The following is an 18,266-nucleotide window of genomic DNA, read 5'->3' on the forward strand; positions in this document are numbered from 1 at the left end:
ATCTAACTTTTTGGCAACAATGCCAAACAATGTTTGTCGTAAAGGCAACACAGCTCATCACCCTGAACACACCATCCCCACTGTCAAACATGGTGGTGGCAGCATCATGGTTTGGGCCTGCTTTTCAGCAGGGACCGGGAAGATGGTTAAAATTAATGGGAAGATGGATGGAGCCAAATACAGGACCGTTCTTGAAGAAAACCTGTTGGGAGTCTGCAAAAGACCTGAGACTGGGACAGAGATTTGTCTTCCAACAAGACAATGATCCCAAACATATAGCAAAATCTACAATGGAATGGTTCACAAATAAACGTATCCAGGTGTTAGAATGGCCAAGTCAAAGTCCAGACCTGAATCCAATCGAGAATTTGTGGAAAGAGTTGAAAACTGCTGTTCACAAACGATCTCCATCAAACCTCACTGAGCTTTAGCTGTTTGCCAAGGAAGAATGGGCAAGAATTTCAGTCTCTTGATGTACAAAACTGATAGAGACATGCCCCAAGCGACTTGCAGCTGTGATCACAGCAAAAAGTGGTGCAGCAAAGTATTAAGTTAAAGGGGCCGAATAATATTGCACGCCCCACTTTTCAGTTTTTGGATCTCCACAAAAATTTTAAATAACCAATAAATTTCGTTCAACTTCACAATTGTGTCCCACTTGTTGTTGATTCTTCACCAAAAATTTACATTTGGTATCTTTATGTTTGAAGCATGATATGTGGGAAAAGGTTGAAAAGTTCCAGGGGGCCGAATACTTCCGCAAGGTGTGTGTGTGTATGTGTGTGTATATATGTATATGTATGTATGTATGTATATAGCTCAGCTGGGGATCTTTGCTTTGGCACAAGCGTGTGGCTATGAAGTCACTTCAGCAGACTAGCAATATGGACACGGCATATTTATTGTGCACACTTGTTATCCAATGTTACACATGCCAAACATGAAATAAAACGTCTAAGGCCGTCTGGCCACTAACTAACAATAGCAGGCTAACTACAAAATAAACCTATATAACAGCAAACAAGTCCATGTTATCTTACTGTGTCAGCTCCCAGCTCAGCAGACGATAGACTGAGAGATCCCAGCTCTTCCTGATTATATCAGCTGGACCAGTCAGGAAACCAAAACCTGTATTGAATTAGTGGAGAGGGAACTACCAGTCCTTTCCATGCTGATCACTAAGGAAACCAGGACTGGATTACAGTGAAATAAACTGGCTTCATCATCAGTACAGGGAGACATATGAAATGAAACGGGGAGAAACATACCTGTTTTCTAGTACCTCTCCCCTTGGCACCTCACACACCCCCCTCCTCTGTTCGAGCCCGTGGGGTCGGACACGACGAGTCACCAAGCAGTGCGTTCTAGACAACGCATCTGCATTTCTGTGCGCTGTGCCCGCCCTGTGCTCAACGGAAAATTTAAACCCTTGTAATGCTAAGAACCAGCGTGTCACCCGTGCATTGCCTTCTTTTGCCCGGGACATCCATGTTAGGGGCGAATGGTCCGTCACTAGCCTAAACTGGCGACCTAGTAAATAATAGCGCAAGGTGCACAGGGCCCATTTCACAGCCAGGGCTTCCCGCTCAACTACACTGTAGTTCTTTTCTGCTCTCGTAAGCTTTCTGCTTAGATAGGCCACTGGGTGTTCCTCGCCATTTACTTCTTGAGACAAAACCGCGCCGAGGCCCACCCCAGAGGCGTCCGTTTGGACAATAAACTCCCGTTTAAAGTCTGGTGCAACCAACACTGGTTGGTCACAGAGGACTGTTTTCAATCGCTGAAAGGCCTCCTCTGCTTCTGCGTTCCACTTTATTGTGACAGATTTCGACCCCTTAGTAAGATCTGTGAGAGGAGCTGCGATGGTCGCAAAATGTTTGATGAACCGCCTATAATAACCAACGATCCCTAAAAAAGCTCCAACCTGTTTTTTGGTTACCGGTCGTGGCCAATTTTGAATAGCATCCACTTTATTGGCTTGAGGCTTCACGACGCCTCTCCCTATGCTATATCCCAGATAGCGAGCCTCTTCCAATCCCAACGTACATTTCTTGGGATTGGCAGTCAACCCAGCTGTTTTTAAGGAGTCTAAGACGGCTTGTACTTTTGACAAATGTGTGTTCCAGTCATTGCTAAAGATAATAATGTCGTCCAAGTAAGCAGATGCATACTGGCCATGGGGTTTTAGGACAATATCCATTAGACGTTGGAAGGTGGCTGCGGCACCATGCAACCCAAATGACATATCTCGGTACTGGAATAATCCCTGGGGCGTAACAAAGGCAGTTTTCTCTTTGGCTGATTCCGTGAGGGGAATCTGCCAATAACCTTTTGTTAAGTCAATAGTAGATATGTACCTAGCCGAACCCAGTTTCTCTATCAGTTCATCGACTCTTGGCATCGGGTAGGCATCGAATTTCGATACTTCGTTTACTTTCCGAAAATCGTTACAAAATCGGATAGTCCCATCGGGTTTGGGCACCAGTACGATAGGGCTAGCCCAATCACTCCGGGACTCCTCAATGACCCCGAGCTCTAACATCTTCACTTCCTGGGCAATGGCTTGTCTCCGAGCCTCCGGAATTCGATATGGTTTAAGCCTTACCCACGCCTGTGGATGAGTAATAATGTCATGTTTAATTAGGTGAGTCCGGCCAGGAAGTTCCGAGAAAATATCTGCGTTCCTCTGTATGAACTCCCTGGTCTCTCGTTTTTGCCTTTCGGATAGCGTGTCTGCAATACCCACTTCTGGCGGAGCTACCTGGGGGTCCTTTACCTTAGAAGGTGGTGCCCCTCGAGGCCCATCCTCAAGGGCAGCTCCTGCCACCAGACTCTCCCTGTCCCGCCAGGCCTTAAGCAAGTTTATGTGGTATATTTGTTCGGGCTTTCTCTTGTCTGGTTGGTGTATCTTATAATTTACTTCACCTACTCGTTCCAGCACTTCGTATGGTCCCTGCCATTTCGCAAGAAATTTTATTCTCTACGGTAGGCACCAATACCAACACCCTGTCTCCGGGTTGAAAGACTCGTGTTTTTGCCGCTCGGTTGTATACCGTGCTTTGGGCATGTTGTGCGCGCTCTAAACACTCTTTAACTATTGGCATAACTGCTGCAATTCGGTCCTGCATAAGTGTTATGTGTTCAATTACACTGCGATAAGGAGTTACCTCTTGTTCCCAAGTCTCCTTGGCAATATCTAACAGGCCTCTAGGACACCGCCCATAAACCAACTCAAAAGGTGAAAAGCCTGTGGAGGATTGGGGTACCTCACGTATAGCAAACAGGAGGTATGGTAGTAGGGCATCCCAATCTCTCCCGTCCTTATCCACCACCCTTTTCAACATTCCCTTTAGGGTTTTGTTAAAGCGCTCCACCAAACCATCAGTCTGAGGGTGATATACTGAGGTACGCAAATGGGAGATTTTTAGCAGTTTACATAAATCCTTAAGTATACGAGACATAAAGGGGGTCCCTTGATCCGTAAGTATCTCTTTCGGAATGCCAGTGCGGGAAAACATATTAACCAGCTCCTTTGAAATTGATTTCGCATTGGCATTCCGCAAGGGCACTGCTTCGGGATAACGCGTGGCGTAATCCAATACTACCAAAATGTACTGATGACCCCTGGCAGATTTAACTAATGGACCGACTATATCCATTGCTATCCTCTCGAAGGGCACCTCTATTATTGGTAAGGGCACTAAGGGGCTTCTAAAATGTGACATAGGTGCGGTCAATTGACACGTAGGACATGACCGACAGTACTGGGTCACGTCTCCCACTAGACCCGGCCAAAAGAAACGTTGCAGAATACGGTGTTTTGTCTTTTCTACCGCCAGGTGTCCTCCCAAGGGATGTTTATGTGCCAACTCCAAAACTACCTGGCGAAAGGACTTAGGTACCACTAGTTGTTCTACCACCACCCCTCGCACCTTGTCTATGTGATACAACATATCTTGCTGCACCGCCACGTGTGGGAACTCGTTTTGAGCCCCTGGGTACAATGGTCTTCCCTCGGAGACCTTTATGTTTTCCCACGCCCTTGCTAGAGTGGGATCCTGGTGCTGAGCGGTCCCGAACTTACCACGGGCCACCTCAAGGTCAGGCATTTCTAAAACATCCTCTAGCTGGTCTGCCTCGCCTGCATACACAGCCAGAGGAGAGTCCACAGATTCTAGTACTTCCTCTGAGATGAGTTCTCCGTCGTCTTGCTGCAATGGTTCAGGGGCTAGCTCCGGAGCACTATCTTCAACTAGAGGGTTCATGCCACTTTTGAAGTTCCACAAGTCCCAAAATAAGGGAAAGTCTCTCCCCAGGATTACACTGTGTCCCATAGACTTTATGACTGCCGCCTGATGTCTTTTCGTCCCTACTGGCGTGGCAAGAGTAACCCAGGCAGTGGGGTAGTTCTTAGTATCCCCATGGATGCAACTAATGCCCACGGTTAAGTTCGTTAGGGCGCTAGAGTCCACCAAACTGGCATGTACCAAAGTTACTTGACTGCCGGAATCCAAGACGGCATTCACACTATAACCGTCAACCTCGACATGGCACACGTGTTGTTCATTTCCCGTGAGGGTCTCCGCCACACAGACTGACTGCACATATAATGAAAGACGCCTCATAGCATTACAGTCCATTGGCTCTGTAGTCATTGGGCAGTTAGCTGCTACATGGCCAAGCCCGCGACATCGCCAACATTGTATAGGCCCTTGTCTCCTCGATGGAGATCCCAGACGAGGTCTGCTGGCTTGATGTGAGCCCGTACCACCTCCATAGTCCTTTGTAGGTCTGCTACCCTTCATCGTGACGTTCTCTTCTTTTGAAGATGGAGTAGGTTTCGCAGGACTCTCCAGCGATTTCTTGGGGGGCCAGTGGGGTGCTAACGTCCCTTGGAGTAGGCTTTCAGAAGCATTGTAGCGTTCGACCATATTCACCAACTGGTCAGCGGTAGTTGGGTTACCCTGTCCAACCCACCTCTGGATCTTAGCGGGTAAGGATCGCAGGTACTTGTCTAGAACAACACGCTCCACCATCTGTGCGGACGTTAAAGCCTCCGGTTGCAGCCATTTTTTTACTAGATGGATGAGATAATGCATTTGTGAGCGGGCTGGCTGATGCTCCACAAAATTCCATAAATGCACCCTCTGTGCACGTACATACGTGTTTACTCCCAGCCTTGCCAGGATTTCGCCTTTGAGTTTGATATAGTCCATAGCATCCGCTCCACTCAGATCGTAATAGGCTTTTTGTGGATCTCCGCTCAGAAATGGAGCAACTACCTCAGCCCATCTGTCCAGTGGTAAGTGCTCACGTTCTGCAATACGTTCAAACACGGTGAGGTATGCTTCCACATCATCGTCTGCGGTCATTTTAAGCAAAGTCTTCTGTACGGCTTTCTGCGCACTAGCAGCGCTTTGTGCACGGTCTCCCTCATCTCGGGGTTGCCGAACCAAGGCCCGTTTTATTGCCTCCAACTGCTCTTGCTGCATCTGGTGTTGCTGCTCCAGAGCCTTCTGGAAGCAAGCATTAGTCTGCTGTTGCTGCACATTTGCTTTCAATAACTGCTTCACTAGTTCCTCCATATTACTGGACTCTTGGCTCTTCAAAAGCGCAGAAGCTTTCAGCCAGGACATACACAGCGTTTTCTCTGCAGTCACAGTCCAGCAGCCACAAGTGCCCGCATTCGAAACACCATTTGTGGGGAATAGATAGCTCAGCTGGGGATCTTTGCTTTGGCACAAGCGTGTGGCTAAGAAGTCACTTCAACAGACTAGCAATATGGACACGGCATATTTATTGTGCACACTTGTTATCCAATGTTACACATGCCAAACATGAAATAAAACGTCTAAGGCCGTCTGGCCACTAACTAACAATAGCAGGCTAACTACAAAATAAACCTATATAACAGCAAACAAGTCCATGTTATCTTACTGTGTCAGCTCCCAGCTCAGCAGACGATAGACTGAGAGATCCCAGCTCTTCCTGATTATATCAGCTGGACCAGTCAGGAAACCAAAACCTGTATTGAATTAGTGGAGGGGGAACTACCAGTCCTTTCCATGCTGATCACTAAGGAAACCAGGACTGGATTACAGTGAAATAAACTGGCTTCATCATCAGTACAGGGAGACATATGAAATGAAACGGGGAGAAACATACCTGTTTTCTAGTACCTCTCCCCTTGGCACCTCACAATATATATATATATATATATATATATATATATATATATATATATATATATATATATATATATATATATATACTGTATATATTATATATATATATATATATATATATATATATATATATATATATATATATATATATATATATATATATATAAATATTACAGTTGTGGCCAAAAGTATTGACACCCCTGCAATTGTGTCAGATAATACTCGGTTTCTTCCTGAAAATGATTGCAAACACAAATTCTTTGTTGTTATTGTCTTCATTTAATTTGTCTTAAATGAAAAAACACAAAAAGATTTGTCCTAAAGCCAAATTGGATATAATTCCACACCAAACATAAAAAATAGGGTGGACAAAAGTATTGGCACTGTTCAAAAAATCATGTAATGCTTCTCTAATTTGTGTAATTAACAGCACCTGTAACTTATCTGTGGCACCTAACGGGTGTTGGCAATAACTAAATCACACTTGCAGCCAGTTGACATGGATTAAAGTTGACTCAACCTCTGTCCTGTGTCCTTGTGTGTACCACATTGAGCATGGAGAAAAGAAAGAAGACCAAAGAACTGTCTGAGGACTTGAGAAACCAAATTGTGAGGAAGCATGAGCAATCTCAAGGCTACAAGTCCATCTCCAAAGACCTGAATGTTCCTGTGTCTACCGTGCGCAGTGTCATCAAGAAGTTTAAAGCCCATGGCACTGTGGCCAACCTCCCTAGATGTGGACGGAAAAGAAAACTTGACAAGAGATTTCAACGCAAGATTGTGCGGATGTTGGATAAAGAACCTCGACTAACATCCAAACAAGTTCAAGCTGCCCTGCAGTCCGAGGGTACAACAGTGTCAACCCGTGCTATCCATCGGCGTCTGAATGAAAAGGGACTGTATGGTAGGAGACCCAGGAAGACCCCACTTCTTACCCCGAGACATAAAAAAGCCAGGCTGAAGTTTGCCAAAACTTACCTGAAAAAGCCTAAAACGTTTTGGAAGAATGCTCTTTGGTCAGATGAGACAAAATTAGAGCTTTTTGGGCAAAGGCATCAACATAGAGTTTACAGGAGAAAAAAAGAGGCATTCAAAGAAAAGAACACGGTCCCTACAGTAAAATATGGCGGATGTTCCCTGATTTGGGGTTGCTTTGCTGCCTCTGGCACTGGACTGCTTGACCGTGTGCATGGCATTATGAAGTCTGAAGACTACCAACAAATTTTGAAGCATAATGTAGGGCCCGGTGTGAGAAAGCTGGGTCTCCCTCAGAGGTCATGGGTCTTCCAGCAGGACAATGACCCAAAACACACTTCAAAAAGCACTAGAAAATGGTTTGAGAGAAAGTACTGGAGACTTCTAAGGTGGCCAGCAATGAGTCCAGACCTGAATCCCATAGAATACCTGTGGAGAGATCTAAAAATGGCAGTTTGGAGAAGGCACCCTTCAAATATCAGGGACCTGGAGCAGTTTGCCAAAGAAGAATGGTCTAAAATTCCAGCAGTGCATTGTAAGAAACTCATTGATGGTTACCGGAAGCGGTTGGTCGCAGTTATTTTGGCTAAAGGTTGTGCAACCAAGTATTAGGCTGAGGGTGCCAATACTTTTGTCTGGCCCATTTTTGGAGTTCTGTGTGAAATGATCAATGTTTTGCTTTTTGCTTCATTCTCTTTTGTGTTTTTCATTTAAGACAAATTAAATGAAGATAATAATACCAAAGAATTTGTGTTTGCAATCATTTTCAGGAAGAAACTGAGTATTATCTGACAGAATTGCAGGGGTGTCAATACTTTTGGCCACAACTGTATAATATACACACAATATAATATAATATTCTAAACTGCATGGAGGCCTGTGTTTTTTTTTGTTTTTTTTAATTATTACTTCTACACCAAAATTATTATGTTAGGCTTATGGTTACAGCCATACCCTTTTTATTTTGTTATTGTTTTTTAAACCATCTTTATGCAATTCTTTTTTTATTTTTTAACATCTGATCTCTTATATAATGCCTGGATATACTCTTTATACCAAAGAATTATTTTCAAACAGAAATGAACGAACAATCAATGAATAAGGCCAGCCCTTCATTGCCCTGCTGGTGTATTATGGGGTGCGGATGGGCTAAAAAAGGAACATTTTCACTGATCATGGGCGTTAGTGGTCTATAAATTGCCCCTGGATTCATGCAGTAATCGCCCATGTACTGCTTCTGTATCTTCATACCTACACATTTATTTTTCGAAGATCATATAGGAAAAAAAGTTAACAAAAGAACCATATTTATGAACCAAATCTATAATTTGTATTAATATAATCGCAAATTAATTAACATGTAAAGCAGTGGGAAACCACAAGGTAGCACCACATTCGCACATAAATAGATTAATGCAGAAAAAAAAACATGTCGTCATCTGAAGCTATCAATTGATAAGTTACATTACCATCAAGGGCTTATTCATGCTGTATATATAGGGTATAGCAAGATAAATTGGGACTAATCATAACATCCGTTCCATGTACACAGTCACAAAATCATCATATATCAGATTGTAGATAACTCAAACAATAGAGACAAAGTAGACCGTGTATACCTATACAGGAATGTGGGGCCAAACCCAAGGAGAAAAACCTCCGCGCTTTTGCTGTCCTCTTGTGCATGTTGATAAAGTCTAATGCCCACCAAAACCACATGGAAAAAAACTTGCTTAGGTTTTTTCACCAAAAACACAGCAAAACCTGATACCTGTGTTTTTTGCACTTACCCATTGCTTTCTATGGGTAAAAAAATGTTGAAAAGTGACATGCTGCTTCTTTCAAAAACTTTTCTGAAATCTCATGGCATTTGCTGGTACTGTAAGGCTGTGTTCACACTTTGCGTTTTTTCAACAGGCAAAACCAGCTCTCTTGGCATTAATGAACTTGCCTCAAAAAGGCAGGTTTTGCTTAGTTTTTGAAATGTTTTTGGAGGGTTTTTTGCTGCGTTTTTGTCATTCTACATTTGTCTCTAGTGCATGCTGATAAAGTTTAGTGCATAAAAAAACAAATTTGAATTTACTTCATCAGGTTTTGGCACCAAAAACACAGCAAAACCTGATACCTATGTTTTTTTTTCTGCTTTTTTTTGCACCACCCATTGCTTTCAATGGATGAAAAACTCTGAAAGAAGTGACATGCTCTATTCTGTAAACCCAAGGTGTTGCACAAAATGCTGAGGACAAAAAAACCAAGCTGTGTGTGTGTGAGATTTCTGAAATCTCATAGACTTTGCTGGTAATGTAAAATGCACCTGAAAATTTGAATAAAAAAAACGCTGAAAAAACGCAACGTGTGAATACAGTTGGAGAGTCATGAAGTCGACCTATAGGTTATAAAAGTTTTCTGGCAGTAGATCATGGAGGCTTTGGTCTAGAGACAGAATCTAGTGGTAGGTTCCGTTTACTAGATAATTTACTTTTGAGGAGGGGGCTCGTTAATTGCCCAATGACTGTAGATAGTATGAAAACATAACAAAAGGCTGAGCCCATCTGATATGATCAGTTGTATGGAGTTCTTTGACAACTTTAAGCCACAACCATTTAAGGAGTTTTCCAGCTGATTAGAGATGGGCAAACCAGAACAGTAAAGTTCAGGATCTGTACCGAACACCTACTGCTCGGGCACCAGGAAGTCCGTTTTACTGTTCGGGTTCGGCATATGTGCATGACAGCACGAGAAACACCGGCGGCTCTGATCGGCGGTAAGATTAATACCACCGTCAGCGTGCACATGACAGCACGAGAAACACCGGCAGCTCTGATTGGCGGTAAGATTAATACCACCGTCAGCGTGCACATGACATCACGAGAAACACCGGCGGCTGTGATCGTCGGTAAGATTAATACCACCATCAGAGTGCACATGACAGCACGAGAAACACCGGTGGCTCTGAGCAGCGGTAAGATTAATACCACCATCAGCATGCACATGACAGCGTGGCCCCCGTACCCAACATCCAAGGGTTCTCCCATTGCTATAGCTGATTGTTGTTGTTGTTGTTGTTATTATTGTTAGGGCTCGCTCATACTGTTGTATAATACGGCCAAGTGCTATGCAATGTTTTATCACTTAGCCCAATGTTATCCCAGTGAGAGGACCTGAACACAGCGCACCGATACTGGGATCAAACTCTGATCAGAGTGTGAGCCGCGTGTAGTTTGCATAATCGGCACAATTCTCCCGCATGAGAGAATCGACGGCCATGTGACCCTGGCATTATTATTTATTAATAATGATATTTTTAAACTCTGGGAGCATAAAAAATTAAAATAAAACAAGCCATAGGAATCGCTAAGTGAATTAATACAATGGTAAATAAATGTATAAGAAGGGACTAACAGAATGGTATACTCAATTAAAATGTTACTTTTATGAATTCTATATAAAAAAAACACAACTAGTGACAAAGATGGGCAAACGCCCAAAAAACTAAAACAAAAAAATCTTACAAAAGGAATAGTAGGAGGCTACCCATTTTCTATTGTGATATCAGCATTAGTGTAGCCAGTCGTGTTTAGTCTCATGATGTATTATGCTTGAAAATAGGTATAACTATCACTAAAAGATAAAAATACATATAAGAATATAAGGACCACAGTCTCAAACGTTACCGTTAGTAGCGCTCTACACCGTCATGGATTAAAATCCTGTAGGGCACACAAGGTCCCCCTGCTCACGACAGCACATGTCCAGGCCCATCTGGATGATCCAGAGGAGGCATGGGAGAAGATCATATAGTCCAAAATAGAACTTTTTGGTATTAACTACACTCACCCTGTATGGAGGAAGATGGATGAGTACAACCCCAAGAACACTGTCCCAACCGTGAAGTATGGTGGTGGAAACCTCATACTTTGGGGGTGCTTTTCTGCAAAGGGGATAGGAGGATGACTGCATTGTATTGAAGTGAGGATAGACGGGGTCATGTATTGCGAGATTTTGGCTAACAACCTCCTTCATTCAGTAAAGGCATTGAAGATAGGTCGTGGCTGGGTCTTCAGCATGACAGTGACTCAAAACACACAGCCAGGGACACTAAGGAGTGGCTCCATAAGAAGCATTTCAAGGTCCTGGAGTGGCCTAGCCAGGCTCCAGACCTGAACCCAATAGAAAATCTTTGGAGGGAGCGGAAACTCCATGTTGCCCAGAGACAGCACCGAAACCTGAAAGATCTGGAGATCTGTATGGAGGATTGGGACAAAACCCCTGCTGTAGTGTGTGCAAACATGGTCAGGAACCACAGGAAACGTCTGACCGTTGTAATTGCAAACAAAGATTTCTGTACCAAATATTAAGTTTGGTTTTGCTATTGTATCAAATACTTATTTCTTGCAAAAATATTCCGTCTGTTTCACTAAGATACCCAGTGGGAGTCATGAGAAAAAGCACAATTTAAAAAAAATCAATTAAAATGACATATTACATTTTTAATATAAAAATAAACAAAATAGAACAAAAAGCAAAATGAGCACAGTAAAAGTGACCTCGGATATGAGAGACACATAAAGCTACAGGCCCCTTTAAACACACATATTATCAATTCCACAGGTTGAGTATACCAAAACTGATTGAAAGGAGCAGTGTATTGTAAATACATCATACTGGAGGAAATTATTTGCAGCAAAGGTAGGAAAACAATGTGCATCTAGATTGCATATGACAAAAACCTAACCTGGCAATATCCATGGCTCATAATGCAATTCATACAAAAGTGCCACTAATCTCAATCTACTGAAGCAAGCAAACCCTCCATGAGTAATATAAAAATAAATATAACACTAAGAATACTCCGGTTGTACTCATAATGTGTGTGGAGCCTGTGCCATGTCCCTCCACCCCAACGCGCGTTTCGTCCTCACTTCTTCAGGGTGCGCCATTTCAAATTACAAGTTGTTTGAGTTTGTGATAAAACTTGCTTTGAATAGATTGGACCATTTCTAGGGCAGAGTATTAGTATTGATTATTTTGCTTTATTGTCAGGTGGGTAAAAGTGGTTGTTTGGATCTAGACTGTTGATAAGGGTTTGTGGGTGTGACACATTCTGGCATTCACTGCTTTTTTTATATACTATACACAGGTTGGATCACTGTTAAACCCCCATTGATAACGATGATTGAACAAGGAGAAGATCTCTACGCGAAATACCCCAAGAAGTTTGGAAATTCTCCCATTCCTGGACTTAGCAAGAAAGGTGAGTAATAACACCACATGAGATTTTTATTACACAGGAAGATGTTCGTTAAAGCTGAACTTTTAGTGTGCCCTTTTTCCTGTCTAAACACTGTATACATGAGGAAAGGATAGAGTAGCGCCAAGAGCCACTGATGAGTGATGCAGTTACTTATAAAGAGCATCTCTACTGAATGGAGTCTGAAGCGTTGCCTTATTGATGTTTTAACCTTTTCATCCATTTTCTGAGAAGACCTCTCTCTTACTCTCTGCTGTCCTGTCGGTATGTCATTGGTAAAGCGTAGACTTGGGATCTTACACATTAAAGAATGATATTCAGTGAATTTGTATATTTTCTCTGCCTACTGTAATGCAAACTGTAATTTTTCCTTAACAAATTCAACAGGCGTGTAAAGATAATACTAGTACCTAAAAATAAAAAAAAATAAAGATTCATGCACATATACTTTATAAAAGTATTCACCTGGCATATTGGTAAAATACCACCCAGTACTTTAAAGTCAGCATCAAAATAAAACATTATATAAGACTAGCTAAAAATTCATGTTTGTGGCTAAATATGAACTCTAAAATAAAGCGCCTCTTTAAAATATAGTCCATGCTGTTGACAGTTTGTCCATAGATTAAAAGTAAATTCTTCTATATTGTACAGATTAAAAGGGGTTGTCCTGGGGGGCGTGGCCTGAGCGGCATGTGAGGAGGACGTGTGCCCGCTGAGCTCCCGCATATACCTGCTTCATTCAGCCGTTTCGTCCCCACAGCACGGCTAGTATAACCCCTGGAGGCTGCACCGGAGTCGGTAGACACTGCGGGGCACCGGAGATCGCTGCTTCACCCCAGGATATGGGGAAAAGAGGTCAGAGAAGGGTGGCAGGAGAGGCCGGAGCGGGGAGCCAAGATGGCGCCGCCGCCACAGCGCGTGCCTTAGAGGAGGCCGCAGAAGACAGCGCGGCTAGGAACAGGGCAATGGCGGCCAGGTTGCAGCGCTTTGCCCGCATGGCTGAGGCAGAACAGGAGTCTCTCCAGGACTCTGATATGGACCAGGAGACTGTGGCAGAGGACATGAGCCCGGGAATGGGGGAGGAGGAGGAGGCTGCCCATGCTGGAGTGCAGGGGGGGAAGGGAGCTGAGCCTAGCTGGAGTGATCTGGTGGAAAGAAATAAACAGCACCTCACAGCCTTGCAATTACAAGTTCCAGACGAGCCCACCAACAAAGATGTCATGCTGGCAGTGGTGCACTGTGGGACTGCGATCTCACATGTCCTGACGCAACTGGGCTTTCTGCAGGAGTCCATGCAGACTGTGCGACATGACCTGCACAGTGTTAGAGACAGAACAAGCCAGCTGGAAAAGCGTATGGGTGCTGTAGAGAATTCGGCCTCTGACTCAGGACAGCACTGTACAGAGCTCAAGAAGGATATGGCAGCTGTCTGGGCTAAAACTGATGACCTTGAAAATAGATCCAGACGGAATAATGTTCGTATTGTGGGCATGCCAGAGCGCTGTGAGGGAAAGAATCCTACTGCCGTCATTGAAACATGGCTTAAAGAAACAGTAGGTGTGGACAATCTAACGCACCTGTATGCAGTGGAAAGAGCACACAGAGTCCCGACTCGGCCCCCCCTCCCTGGTCATCCACCAAGACCTGTGCTGGCTAAAATCCTTCATTACAGGGACAGAGACGTTATCCTTAGATACTCGAGAGAACACCCTGACCTTACAATGGAGGGATCCAGAGTCTCCTTTTACCCGCACTTTTTGCCGGAAGTTCAGAAGATGAGAGCGAAGTTCATAGACATCAAGAAGCGTCTGAGAGCCTGCGGCGTCAAGTACTCCATGTTTTTCCCGGCTAAATTGCGTGTTCAGGCCTGGAATAAAAGCCACTTTTTTCTGGACCCCAGGGAAGCTGTGGACTGGTTGGACCTTAACGAGCGACAATTGAGGAAGGAGCAGGAATGTGGCTGATGGTTTCTTGACCTGCTTAGTTGTTATGGAGTCATGCGGTTGGAGTCTGCGGTCCTGATGCAATGGACTGCCTAAGAAGTTATACTTCTATTTATTCTTTTATTACTCTGTTATATGCTGTTTTTTTAAGAATTTGTGGTCCTTATGGGGCCTTAGTCTGAATACGGATAAGGGAAAATGCAAAGTGCTGTGGGGTTATATCCTGTCAAATGCGGGTAGTGAACAGGAACTGAAGCGCCTGCTGAATGGGGTGGAAGGGTTCGACAGTGCCCTCACTTGTTGCACCCTTGGTTCAGCCCAAGGAATTGTTGGAGGGTGTTTTTTGGGGGGAGGGGGGAGGGATTGGGTTCAAAATGTCCCTTGGCATACTTGTACATTTCAATATTGGCTATGGTACGGCCGGGGGGGAGATGGTAGGCAATATGCTGTGGTACGATAATGGCTGATTTTAAGATACTTAGTTGGAATATCAGGGGGTTGAAGTCGCCAGTAAAACGACAGGCCATATTCTCCTTCATAGCGGACCAGAAGCCGGCGGTTGTTTGTTTGCAGGAGACGCATCTCACACAGGAGACGCTGGGAATCCTGGATAAGAGATGGGTACAGGCGGGCTTTCACTCTACTCATTCCCAATACTCTAGGGGGGTTAGTATATTGATTCACTCCAGGACTCAATTTAAGTGCCACCGGGTAGAGGTGGACACAGAGGGGCAATTCGTCCTTTTATCTTGTACAATCTTTTCCACCCCACTGGTGTTGACATCTATATATATACCTCCGCCTTATAGCAGTAGAGTTATCTATAAAGTTCTGGCCATTCTGAGAGATTTTCCCGGGGTTCCGCATTTGGTGGTGGGAGATTTTAATAATATTCTGGATTCACACTGGGACAGGGGTAGCCATGAACCTCTGAGGCTGGGAGGTAATGTTACGCCATTTGGGGTTCTCGTGCGGGAGATAGCTTTGACCGACTTGTGGAGATGCCGTAACCCTGGCGTCCGTCAATTCTCGTGCTTCTCCTCTACTCACTCCTCCCTGTCTCGCATCGATTTGGCCCTGGGTGATGATCTTATGCTGGGTAAAACTTTGGAGGTTACATATTTGGAGCGAACGGTATCTGATCATTCGCCTGTTTCAGTCATGCTTGGGGGGGGGGGCGGGAACGGGAGGAATGATAGACCTCTCTGGCGCCTTAACCCGTTTTGGCTGCAGCTAATCGACAAGAATGATGGCTTTATCCCTGAGTTGCAGGAATATCTTAATCTTAATAGAGGCTCGGCTTCTAGTGGGATCGTCTGGGAGGCCTTAAAGGCGTACTTAAGGGGAATGTACATACGAGAGATTTCTAAAATAAAGACCGCCTCCAGGGCAAAATCACAACTTGTATTTAGGGAACTGGAGGATGCGGAAAGGGCCCTTGCAACACAGAGCACACCTGCCACTCGGAAGCGATTGGGGGAGGCGCAGTCAAAGGTGACCAAACAGACATTAGAGGCGGCGGCGCAAAAACGGCTGTTTCAATCTACTCAATATTTTGAGAGTGCGGAAAGTGTGGGGCATTTGCTTTCTGTCGTGACATCGGCACAGAGAGGGTCTGCGGCTATAGCGGGTCTTCAGGATGTGAATGGGCGACTACTCACTGATGCATCGGGGATTTTAAAAATTCTAGAGATTTTTTATGCTGACTTGTATTCCTCACATGCCAGGGCCCCGACAGAGGATGTTGTTTCCTTTTTGGAAGCTGCCAATCTCCCAAGGTTGACTCCTGAGGACAGACGCTCTCTAGATAGCCCTCTAAGTCTGGACGAGTTGGAGGAGGCTCTGGGAGCCATGTCCAATGGTAAGGCACCTGGGGTGGATGGGTTGCCAGCTGAGGTATACAAACGGTATAGAACGGTATTGCTCCCTGCTCTATTGACGGTGTTTAATGATAGTCTGGAACGGGGTGTTCTCCCACCGTCTATGCGAGAAGCTGTCATTGCCGTGCTGTTGAAAAAGGATAAGGACCCAACTCTGCCCGCGTCCTATAGGCCCATCTCCCTGTTGACGCTAGACATTAAACTTTTAGCGAAGGTCCTGGCCATTCGACTCTCAAAGGTAGTAGCTGTGCTAATACACAGACGGGGTTTATGCCCAACAAATCGACGGCTATGAATATTAGGAGATTATATCTGAATATGCAGGTGAGGGCTGATAATGCCGGGAAGAGGGTGGTTCTGTCCCTAGACGCCGCTAAGGCATTTGATAGTCCCACTCCACACTATCTATGGGCGACGCTTCACTGTATGGGCTTTGGCCCGGGCTTTATTGGCTGGGTCAGGCTCTTGTACTCGGAGCCGAGCGCTCGGCTGAGGGCTAATGGTCAGTTGTCTAATCCTTTTTCGCTTCATAGAGGAACAAGGCAGGGATGTCCTTTATCCCCACTGCTGTTTGCTCTCGCGGTGGAGCCATTGGCTTCCAGGATAAGATTGGATACTGGCATAGAGGGATTCCGGTACGGGGAGCATGAGGAGAAGGTAGCACTATATGCGGATGACCTGTTGTTATTTTTAGCGGACGCGGACAGATCATTACAAAACACGATGACACTTCTTGGGGTATTTGGGAAGGTCTCGGGTCTGGTTATTAACTGGGAGAAGTCTGCGCTCCTCCCATTGGACTCAAGCTCCTGCAGTGTGGTAGGTGTGCTGGTTGCAGCGTCCCTTCAATATCTGGGCATAAAAATATCCAATAAGCTGACAGACTATGAGAGTCTAAATCTTGTCCCGTTATTGGACAGGATCAAACAGAAGGTTAAGGCCTGGGCAAAGTTACACCTCTCTGTAGTGGGAAGAGTGAATCTGTTGAAGATGGTAGTTATGCCGCAACTCTTATATGTCCTTCATAATTCCCCTGTCTGGCTTCCCCAGAACAGGTTTCATAGAATTAATTTGATTTTTAGAGAGCTCGTTTGGCTGAAACAAGGCGCGAGAATTAAACTTGAACACTTGCAAAAACCTAAGGATGAGGGGGGACTTGCGTTGCCCAACCCATGACTTTATTTCTTGTCTTCCCAGTGCCAGCATGTAGCAGGAGGAATGGAGGGTGAGTTGGCGGATTTGGTGGGAGGTCAGAAGATCCTTCAATTTCTAGTGGGACGGGGATCGCTGGTGTCGAGTCTGGAGTCGGGTAGATTTCGATCCCTTGCATTCAGGTTTCCTACGGTGCTTCTAATGGTTAGAGTATGGGATAAGCTGAGGCAGCTGAGAGGAATACACGGTCTTACAAAGTACTCCCCCATATGGGACAATCAGCACTTGCCATGTATGAAAACGCTCAGAGGCTTTGCTCACTGGAAGCGGATTGGCATATGGTGGGTGTCGCAGCTGGTGGAGGGAGGGGTTTTTAAAACTTTCGAGCAATTGGGACGAGAATTTCCCCTCCAACGCTCTGTTTTATCAATATTTGCAGCTGCGTCACGCGTATATGGTGCAGAGCAAAAAAGTTGACCTAACCATACACCACGACGTCCTTATCCATAGGCTTGGTATGCAGGGGTCCACCAGAGGACTGATTTCAATGGTGTATGGTGGTTTACTTGGACAGGTCCTGTCAAGGCATCCTATTAGCGCACTGATAAAGTGGGAACAACAGTTGGGTACGATATCAGCGGAGCAGTTGGACTCGATTCTACAGATGATTCCCAGATTATCTCTTAGTGAGCCTGGCCGCCTGTCTCAGCTATATGTCCTCTATAGGACATACAGGTCTCCCGAATGGTTGTTCAATAGAGGGTTGCGGTTGGATTCAAGGTGCCCCAAGTGCACGACAGATAATGCGGACATTTTACATATGATGTGGACATGCTCTTGCCTGCAGATATTTTGGATCGTGGTCCTTGGCCTTATA

The 18,266-nt window shown here is 44.8% G+C and overlaps 1 protein-coding gene across 7 annotated transcripts in view; it reads left to right on the top strand.

Annotated features, from left to right (window-relative positions):
- LOC141100151 (uncharacterized) overlaps nt 1–18,266 on the top strand; it is an 80,799-nt gene that overhangs the window by 59,089 nt on the left and 3,444 nt on the right. For all 7 annotated transcript variants that reach the window (XM_073588419.1, XM_073588421.1, XM_073588423.1 and 4 more), the window contains one exon: nt 12,301–12,414. In XM_073588419.1, coding sequence (XP_073444520.1) covers nt 12,301–12,414 — 114 coding nt within the window. The remainder of the gene's footprint in view (nt 1–12,300; nt 12,415–18,266) is intronic.

The sequence above is a fragment of the Dendrobates tinctorius genome, unplaced genomic scaffold (assembly GCF_039654945.1).
Source record: "Dendrobates tinctorius isolate UK_male_01 unplaced genomic scaffold, ASM3965494v1 ptg000103l, whole genome shotgun sequence".
Classification (NCBI taxonomy): Eukaryota; Metazoa; Chordata; class Amphibia; order Anura; family Dendrobatidae; genus Dendrobates; species Dendrobates tinctorius.